Raw genomic sequence first — 10,903 nt, forward strand, 5'->3', positions numbered from 1 at the left:
ATTTGTTATAGACAATTAGTCAATTAGATTTTAGGTTGATGCTAAATTTCTTGTCTTTAAAAATTCCATTCAAAACATGTAAAATGGCAATATATTTTTTGAGCAAAATAAAAAAATGGACAATGTATTATTCTAGTATATATAGAAAAGTGAGACTTTGTCATATTGATGAAAGTGGAAAAGTCAGTGACTAGCCATGAGAAAAGTTGACAAGTGAGAATGTTCAGCTTTTGATTCCACTTTAGCAGTAGCTACTAGCATATGTTAATAATTATCTTACTGGATGGGATTAAATAATATTAGCTTTATTTTATTTATTTATGCGAGATTCCCCCCTTGTGGTAAGATGACAGTATTTTTCTAAACTAATGTTATATTTTACTGGGAAACCGAATAAATCATCAAATAATACTTTTTACTCCATATATATAACTTTTTTTTGGTAAGGAAAGAATAATATAAGAGCATCTCCGACAAGTTCTTCAAATAAGCTCTTAAATTAAAAAATAGAGAGTATTAACAAAAATGTAGCTCCAATAGACTCTTAGATACTCGTTAAAATACTAGGAGTTTCTTCTCTCTGCTCTCTTTTAAGAGTCTACCACCAACTCTTAAGTTATATTTTATTATAAAATAATACAAAGACCCACTTTCTCTCTTCACTCTTGTATTGTATTTTTATTTAATAAAAGTAATTTAATAATAAAATATTATTTAGAGAGTGAATATAAAGAATGTTGTTGGAAATGAATGTACATTAAATTTTTAAAAATCAATTTTTTATATTTTATTTGAAAAGTGACTTGATCCTCAGACATATATGAAATGGAAGAAAGATGGACCAAGCTACTTATGGATGTAACCACAATTAACATCACTAGGGTCGGGCTATCGAAGACGGGGTCAGAAGTGAATTACGAGTCGGACCAATCTGCGAATCGAGCGAGCTCCCCTTGCATGCAAGGATGTTGTGGTGAACCTCTCATTCTAATTCAGTGTTGAGGGAAATACTCTAACTTCTATCATATTTGTTCTATTTCTGCGTAGCATTGCGTGGACTGATGATTTGTTACGCCTGGCTTTGGCTTCAGTTTTTGCCATTTTAAATTGAAAAAGTCGGTCTTAGGGGTCGTTTGGTTCAGGCTTTTCAGGTATCAGGTATGGGTTTGGTTCATTCCAAACCCATACCTGATGTTTGGTTGAAAAATTTATTCGTAGAGAGGTGGGTATGAAACATGGATATGTGGAATCAAATATTTTTTTATTTTATATACAATTACATCAAATGTTTGACACAAAATTAAATCAACTCCTCAAAATTGGATAAAAATAAAATTATAAAATTATTTTTCATCAATAAAAAAAATAATTTAAAAATATTTAAATTTAATATATTATTCATTCCAACACTCAACCAAACACGTGGTATCAAAAATGATACCTTATCTCCATACCACCTTAACCCGATTTCTCATTCCAACCCCATACCTCGATCTCTTAAGGGTTTGGGTCTAGGCTTTAACCGTGGCCATAACTGCAAACTACTACTTGCTTGTATATACTCCATATACTCTCCGTCCCGTGTCCCGTAACGAGAGTAGTTGATTTTTCACATGTAATTTAAGATATAAAAAATATTCTTATGTATATTATTTCTAAATTTTTTTCTTGAATGAAAATATAGATATTAAATATTTAACTGAAAAAATTGAAAAATAACATATAGAAGTGTTTTTTTCACACTTCAAATTACTTGTAAAATATCAAGATGACTCTTATTAACAAACAAAGAGAGTATTTGGTTGGACACATATATCAATAAAATATGTAACAAAAAGAATGAAGTTATATGAACGTATGTAAAGTGGTGGCACAAATTTATATTTAATAATAAATTTGAGATAATTAAGAAAAATAGTGAGCATAATAATATTTTATATAATTATATAATAGAAATAGTGAAAGAAAATAGTGGATATTATAATATAAATATGTTAAAACATTCCAAAATGAAAATGTATAATAAAAATGAATAGAACGGAAGTAGGACCGTAACTCAGTGCTCAAAAGCACATAAGTAGCCCCCCACCACCACAAAAAAAAACCCGATATTAGTTATGATACACCCGATATTAAATAGAGTTAATGACATCTTGTACCCCTAATTTTGGCCCAAAAACAGTTTAACATTTAGATTGACAGGTTGCGATCGATAGTTTACAATCTCTTGCAATGTCTAACCTCTGCTCACTTTTCCGTTAAAAAATAGAGTTAACGTTAAGTGGCAGAGGGTTATGCCGGTAAATGCATGCATGGTAGAGTGTATTTAAAAAATATACATTTGAATATTTAGTTATAATATTAATCATTTAAAAAAATTATGTTGGGATAAAAATTTAAATTTATAATATTTTAAAATTATTTTAATTTTTTATCGTTGTGTGTGTTCAGAAATAATTTCAAACTATAATACATAAACTTTGAGGGGTCACAGGGGTAAAATAGTTGTTAGAAACTAATATACACACTGTTATCTTTTAAACAATTAAAGTAGTTGTTATAAATTTAAATTTTTTATCACAACATAATTTTATTTTTAAATGGTTAATATTATAACTAAATATTTATATATATATATATATATATATATATATATATATATATATATAGTAAAGTTCTATGGAGACCACTTTTATTGGAGACCGTGGAGACCACTTTTGTTCTGCAAGTGAAATATTGCATAAAAACATTGCAAAACGTATAGTTTTGCACATCATGTTGTACAAAATCATTATTTCACTTTAAAATCTTGAATATCATATAAGTTTCGCATGTAGAACATTACAAAATGTTATATTCTACGAAATATATTTAGTTTGCAGGACATTGTTCAACTTGCAGAACATACATTATATACTTATGAAACATAGATGATCTTCAACAATTTTAATGAATACATGATATTTGTTGAACATACTTCACAAAATAATGTATTTTATAGTGTTTTGATTGCAGAACATAAGTGGTCTCCACGGTCTCCAATAAAAGTAGTCTCCATAGAACTTTACTCATATATATATATATATATTATTTAAATACACTCTGCCATGCATGCATTTACCAGCATACCCCTTTGTCACTTAATGTTAACTCTCTTTTTTTAACAGAAAAATTAGCAGATGTTACACATTGCAAGAGATTGTAAACTATGGATGGCAACCTGTGAAAGTTCAAAATCTAGGTGCTAAACTGTTTTTGGGTCAAAGTTAGGTGGTACAAAGTGTCATTAACTTTATTAAATATTAAGTTTGAAAAATATTCGGGTTTAGATTTAACTGAATCGACCTGTAACTAGTCTTTTAACATGTTCATAATATTTCTAAACGCCCCCTGCCCGATGAAAAGAATTTCCAGAGAATTCAACAACTAATGTAAAAGATACAGATACAAAAAATATTATGAACAAAACGGTTAATTATTTATAAATATGAAAAACAGTTTTTAAAAATGGATAATTATAATAAAAATTTGTGTCCGTTTTGCTTTCTGATTAATTTCAAACATTTTATTTGAAAAAAAGAAAAAATCTCATTATTTTCATTACTATCTGTTCATAACATGATATTTTAAACTCAATTTTTGAAAGTGGGTTTTCTGAAATTTGTACGATCCAGAGAATTACCGTGAGAGTCAATTATGTAATTGTTGTTTTCAGAAAAAATGTAGGTTTCATTTTTAATTTTTAGAATATTTATATTCAGTAAGTTGAACAATCCAGAAATAAAATGGTTAATTATTTAGCACATTTTTCAACCTGATTAAATAAAATAATCAATCGAGGACTTGTCATGATTGAATCGCTTTATAAATATTAATAAAATTCGCTTTAAATTTGGCAAAACAAAAAACAGCCGTAAAATCTTTGTTAGTTCGATACATTCTATATTTATTTAACTATCAACAAAATATAAAAAAATATTCATGACTACATAACAATTTTGCTTTTAATAGCTAACAAAAAAATCCTAATGATATATATGACTTAGATTTCTCTCATAAATGAATTTTTAAATTTATTCTTCTCTCGTAAAATTGATATTCTTAAATAAATCGAATCCCGGGCAACCCACCAGGCATTAACGTTAAAATTATTTGAATTTATATTCAGAATATTTTGCAACTTTGAATATACGTTTAGTTTAAGTGACAGGAGGGTTATTATTTATTCGCACCCATAGACATCAAACAAAAAGATTACTACAAACTACTACAAAAAGAGACATTCAAATAAAGCATTTATCATTTAACTTTACAGATTACTACAAACTACTTGGCAACTGCCCGCTCCTTCCTCGGTGGATTTCTTCTCAATGGGATACTAGCCTGAGATCTGTCTCTTTTCTTTTTTTGGCTTTTTTTCATCTGGTGATATAAGCTTTTGCCTGCAGTAACTTCGAGCGAGATCTAATTGCGCTTTTTCCAAGTCTCCTGGCTACAAAAACCACAAATTTGAATTTAATAACGAGCCATCCACTACTTAAAATCAGAGTATAATATTAACAAATATAGTACCTTAATATCGTTGATGACTTTGTCAATATGCATCCGCACACCACGAAGTATATCAACATGAAACAAATTTGCCTGGCAAGCAATTTTGGTTTTGTTTATTATATCCTCTGATATGCCTCCACTAACAAGTGCCAGTGAATAACAGTGTTTACCACCCTCCATCGGTGTTGGAAGATTAAACACCAGAAAGTCTAGCATTTGCTTGTACACAATCCCTACATAAAAAAATAATTAAGCATAGCTATTTAATTACAATATTCCTTACAAATAGACAAAAATAATAACAAGGCGAGCATTTAAAGTAACAATAATCTTTCTAACTGACTAATTTGCTCTCAAGACCCCTATTTTTCTTAAAGATTTGTAAGATTCAAGTCTTATAACTAGTTCTTTCAATGAGGGTGATGTTACTATATTTGTCCTGACGGAGAATGAAAACTAAACAGTGAACACTTTCAAGCTCAAAAGAAAAAGTCACATGAAATGATCCAGACATTTTTTTATACAATTTCATTGAGAAACATACCTTTGCAATTAGCATTAAGGTGAACTAGAGCTTCATCAGTAGATTTAAAAGGTTGATAAGCTATAAGCTCAAAGAAATCATCAAAGCGACTGATATACTCCTCAATGGCTAGATAATTTCTCTCAACCTTCAACATGTCATGAGCTTGCAAGAGAGCATATCCACAGGAGGATTCAAACAACAGATAAACTGGCAAGTCCTTTAGTAGAAATAAAAGAGAATAAAGAGTCAAATATGGAGAAAGTGAACAAAAATAATGAAGTGCATGAAATCTGATTGTTTACCCAAAGTTGTTCATAAATAGTAACATGCTCCCTATCACCCCTACAAACACAAAATGAAGAAAATAAACAAACCAGAGTTTGTATTAGTCAATCTTCATTAAGAACTAAAACTTGAGAGCGGTAAAAATGGTACCTATATAACCTCGGTGCAGTCCAAAACTTAAGAGCCACTAAACAGCTAGGGTCAACCATCTGAAGTGACATTATAAGATAAATTGCACTGTGAGTTCAACATGTATGTCTTGAGAAAAGCCCCGAGCTCAACAACAAATACAATCATACAGACAAACAAATGGATCAAGAATTCCAGATTCACCAATAACAACACAACCTATCCCCCAAGTGAATGGCTACTGATCCAAAATCACAATATACACCTAAACAAACAAAAACTTAAAAAAACATAAAACAGAGCACAACCTGTACATAAGAACTAACTAATATTAGTCATACACTCATTCTTAGGATCTGATTTTGACGTCATAAGTTCACACAAGTTACAACCCTAAGGAAAAGGATATGTCTACTAAAACAAAAAATAACCGAACTTTTTATTAAATATAAAAAGAATATTTTATATACATCATTACATTAGGAATACAGTAAGTTCTATAAACTAATACCTGATTGTTTGGGAACTCTTATTATATCATAGAATAATAGATTAAGTTCTATAAATAGATTAATTATAGTTAACAATTTGGTTCAGGGTAAGAAAATTTAGCATATAAAAGCAATTATAAATTTAGCCACAAACCAGAAATGTGTCTATTCTCAGTTTCACATCATACAAGAGAGTCCCCAGAGACAGATACTCAATTGTCCAGATCCAGGCAATACAAGGCTAAAAGCCTATATATAATTACTTTGGACAACATATGTAAATAACTATGGTACCAGTAAGCTTGCAGTTCTCCTGCAAAAACCTCTAAACAGAGATACTAAATACTTTTCAATTGCTCACTGCCAAACCTGTTTTTACTTGGTAAGCTCTCTCTCTATTCCCAAAACCCAAGTAACTTTAGCAGTGAGCTTGTGGTTGTGCTTATATACACAGATTAGCTGATAGTTTGTCTTTGGTATAGACTTTTTGTGAACGTATATGTTTATACAGATTCGACAATAGCCTGTCTTCCTTGAAGACATCTGGTAAATATAGGCATTGATATATTTTAGCTTTGACAAATGTTAGGCATGTCGAAGTAGGCCACATCTGTACCAATTTGGCCTGTAGTTTCTTTTTATATCTGGCCTGCTAACATTTCATATAATCCTGTTACTAACCAATATTTAATTTACATATTTGTAGAAATTCGACTTGGCTAAACCGCTTATAGGCTGAGGCTGGAGATTGTATGGTGCAGAATCTGCAGATGCAGACTGAGATTAGAGAGTACTGAGGTCGCAAGCACTGCATATCATTTGTTTTTGAATTTCAGTGTAGATCTGTAAGACTGCAAATGTAATATATACCACTCAAATTTTGACTTGCCAGTTGCTACTCTTGGTCCTATTTATTTGAATTTAAACTTTAAACTTCCTAGTTTTGATTTGTTATTTTCAGTGGTGCATCAAGTGATATTTTTTTTTATGTATGAATATTAGTATGTTAAATTGCGAAGCTTGGTTGACTGAGGTTTATTGACTTAAAGTCAAGATACAGTTTTTTGAAATTTTTGGTTTTATAAACCGAAACCGAACCGAAATAATTCGGTTGGTTCGGTTCGGTTTAAAATAATAATTCGGTCCGGTTCGGTTTCAAAAAAAGGCCAATTTGGTTTTCGGTTTTTCCAGTTCCAATAAAAAACTCAGGCTCGCAGTGAAGATGATGTTAGTATCTGTGTAGTTTTTTAAGAAATGCTAAATGGTCTACCCCCCCCCCCCCCCCCCCCCCCCCCAAAAAAAAACAATTTCAAAGACCTAAAGCCTTTTGCTTAAATCTCATCTAAATTATAAATGTGTACACTGAAAGCCTCTACTCTATGATAGGTCGCACTAGGAATCGCTAAAAATATAATTTTTGTATTAGGTTGCAATTTATGAATCTAAACTCACATAACAAGAAATTGCAGATTACATTGAACAATTAAGTAAACATTTTTTTTAATTATGAACGACATATCAAAATTTTTCTAATTTATAAGAAATTAACCTATTATGCATGCTAAGAAGACATAACTGCAAAGCAGACTAAACACGTCACCTATTGTTGGATCTAAATATGGATGTTGCTAGGGCCTAGGAACTAACGTACAGGCAAATAGAATACTTCTTTTATTAGTTTTTGAATTGAACTTCAGTATTACACCCAAACATTATAGGGCAGTAGCATAGCGAGGCAAACAAATACTAGTTTTAATTTAATTAGTATATCCATAAAATTCAAGGAGGGGATGAAAACAGGGGATTATGTCAAACATTTGATCATGTAGGTGAATAAGGGATTCAATTTAAATATCTATATAAATAAATAGGAGAGATATAAGGGCTTGTCCTATGATATTTAATTACGGAGTTATTTATGCAGGTACGCAGGAAACAATTAGCATAAATAGAGAAGGGTGGAGTATTTGTGATTCATCGGGCAAGTGATTCTGATTGTAGTCAATGGAGTGACTGTGTCACTCTAAATCCACCATCTTCAATTCATAGCAATGCGCATTACTACCTTCTCCATATTTGTTCTCTTAGATAATTTTAGCCTTGTGTAATTTTGTCAGAATGACTCGTCCCATCACATCTCATTGTATTTACACATTTTTAATAGTTGACTATGGGTTTAAGGATAAAGACGAGGTCACCTCAATGGTGCGAAAATCACCAAAAAGATAGGCATGGTCTCTGTCAAATGGTTCCAGAGTGACTCGCTGCTTTCGCTTGAACTCAAACTCTTTAGGTCTGATCATAGAACTGAACACAGCATCACCACGGCTTCTTGATTCAATACAATCAGCCTGTCATTGACATAACATGTTTCAGAAAAAGTTCAGAAACACAAATATTATTTAAAGAATATATCTAGGATATCAAAGAAAACAAACCTGGACAAAGAGCACGTAATGTCCACCAGTTTTAAGGAAGTACAGGGCATTTATATATGCAACCTGGGTCTAATAAGTAAAAAAAAAAAACAATTACAAAAAGCAATAAAATCTTTAATGAAAAAATGTTTTCTGTTATGGTGTTTATTAGGGGTGGGGCTATCCCCAGATTTAAGCCAATCCAATACGAATGTGAAACAATTCTTATTTTTTATTTTTGCTAAATAATATGAAACAATTTTTGCTAAATAATATGAAACAATTTCACATGTAAATAACTAGAAACAATTTTATAAAGGTGAAAGAGTATTAATAAAAAAAAAAGTGAAAAAGCTTTGCATTATACTAGACAATAGTAATAGTTATGAAACAAAACAGAAGACTAAAAAGAGAGGGAGAGGGGGGATAAGAAAAAAACCTCTCCAGGTTCATTTGGAGCAGCGAACAGCACATCTACCATATTAATAAGCATGCGATAATGTTCTGGAACATTGAAACATATAATAGGTACAATATTGAAGCGTTTTTCAGCGATGTCTGCAAGAGTCATCCCATTTTTGTGGTCCACTACATAAACCATACCTCCCTGCGGCATCAAAACAAAGAATTGTAGACTGAACACGATACATAAACAGATGAGAATACAATATAGAGGAGAGAGGGAAGTAAAATACTGACAGGTCCAACAATATCAGAGATATGTGAAATCGTGATCCCAAATTGTTCATCATCTCGCGAGCAAATCACTAATACTCGGCAACCAGGTTCCTGAATCAGAGATTGATATAATTAAGAAATAATGACAAATTAAACCTGATATGAGTAGAGCTAGCTGAGGATTAGGGGTTTACGATCCATATATTTTCAGCACCACAAAGAATAGCAGCAGCAAACTTTGACCTATACGGATCCCATTCTCTATACTCATTTACAGTCCCATCATCATCCTGAAATTGAATTAAAAAAATCAAAATTTAATTAAAACAAGAATGTTCGAATTAATATCGATCACAAATTTTACAACCCTGACCTTAACAGAAACCACGACATCACCGTCGTTGGAGAGATTTGGGACCAAATTTTTGGTATACAAGCTCGTCCTATCCTTGCTAACATAAACACCTCGAAATCTATCATGAGGCACTATGATTTGAGATTTACGATATGAGGGTCTACGTGGCACCGTGATTGATGGTGGTGCTGGTGGTGATGGTAAAGGAGGTGGATTGAAACCTTTAAAAATAAGATATCGAAGTTCCGGGGGAGCGAACTTTGAGTAAACAGAAGAAGGGCGAGAATTATTTTTAGAGATTTTTACTGGCCTGCCGTTTATCATATTGCCACGTATTCTTTCACTTTTCCCCAACTACAAGTTAAGAAATGCCAAAAAAAACAAAAAAATCAGAAAGAAGGTTGAAGTAGAAGAGCAGCAAAATAAAACTGATAAATAACAACTTATGGCACATGCTTGACAGAAATATGACATGAAGCAGAATTATATGTAAATTCATCGAGCTAAATTCAAATTTCAAGTTACACAGCTTCTAAGACTCGCAAGACTAAACAAGTTTTTATTTTAGTATTGTGTATAACATCCGACTTGAATTCCATTTAATCTAACTTTCATCAAGTTGAATTACAAATTGTATATCATGAAACTAGAGTTTGAGTCCAAAACAACTTGGTCAAACTAAAATTCGAGCATGACATTATTCAACTGACTTGCTTGTGAACATAAAAGGCAAGGCAAAGGTCATTAGGCCTACATAAACCACAATTCATACTAGAACTAGGCCCGCCATCCACCAGAACCCAGCACCGGGAACTTATATAGAAGCATACAGTTGGTTTCTAGTTTGTAGCACCTAGCAAATACAGTTCTGTTCCTAAGATGTTGTCTCCAAATGGACCAGATTCCAGTACTCCCAGGGTTTGAAGTGTTAACTACTTTAATAAGCCTGGTCAAGTTAGAGGGAAGGGGCAGAGAACAGACAATATGCAGCTTTGCTTTCTTATGGTATTCTTAACAAGCTAGCATGAACAAGACTGAGCTTGCATTTATCTGTTTTAACATCATTTTCATCTAGTACACATTTTACACAGGATGCGTACAGTTAGCCCTAAATTTGTACCAAAAATTTATATTATATCAAGAATAGTTGGCTCATGAGATCCATATAAGTGAAAATTATGAATTTATCCTATCTGAGCAGTCCACGATCCCCTCAAAACATAACTCAAATTCAATAAAACTCGATAAGTGATAATTCCAAATTCAAGACAGAAGTGGACTTATGAATCCTTCCATTCGTCAAGTGGTCATGCTATAGAGAGAGAGAGAGAGGGGAGGAGAGGGCGGGAGGGTGCGAGAGGCGTTACCGAAAGCCGATGGTTGAGATTTACAGATACGCGGCTAGCCCAACAAAACCTAATCGGCATCAATATGTATCTATCTATCTTTATCTATACTCAGTAAAAAA

At 31.9% G+C, this 10,903-nt stretch overlaps 1 protein-coding gene across 1 annotated transcript; it reads right to left on the bottom strand.

Annotated features, from left to right (window-relative positions):
- Positions 1-4,136: 4,136 nt before the first annotated feature.
- On the bottom strand, positions 4,137-10,903 carry LOC108193649 (uncharacterized). Its single transcript, XM_017360395.2, has 12 exons — positions 10,803-10,903; positions 9,454-9,789; positions 9,275-9,370; positions 9,102-9,191; positions 8,842-9,009; positions 8,424-8,492; positions 8,184-8,336; positions 5,516-5,574; positions 5,383-5,422; positions 5,099-5,297; positions 4,573-4,787; positions 4,137-4,492 (listed from the first exon to the last, which is right to left on the bottom strand). The coding sequence occupies exons 1-12, from the start codon at positions 10,860-10,862 to the stop codon at positions 4,379-4,381; spliced, it is 1,599 nt and encodes a 532-aa protein (XP_017215884.1). The 5' UTR covers positions 10,863-10,903; the 3' UTR covers positions 4,137-4,378.

This window comes from Daucus carota, chromosome 7 (genome assembly GCF_001625215.2).
Source record: "Daucus carota subsp. sativus chromosome 7, DH1 v3.0, whole genome shotgun sequence".
Classification (NCBI taxonomy): Eukaryota; Viridiplantae; Streptophyta; class Magnoliopsida; order Apiales; family Apiaceae; genus Daucus; species Daucus carota.

Excerpts from the sequence above, each read along its gene's own strand:
- LOC108193649 (XM_017360395.2), bottom strand. The coding sequence starts at position 10,862 with ATGCCGATTAGGTTTTGTTGGGCTAGCCGCGTATCTGTAAATCTCAAC. Across the intron at positions 9,790-10,802 it reads ATCTCAACCATCGGCTTTCG|TTGGGGAAAAGTGAAAGAAT; the intron begins GTAACGCCTCTC and ends CTTAACTTGTAG. Across the intron at positions 5,575-8,183 it reads GTGATTTTCGCACCATTGAG|ATGGTTGACCCTAGCTGTTT; the intron begins GTGACCTCGTCT and ends ATGTCACTTCAG.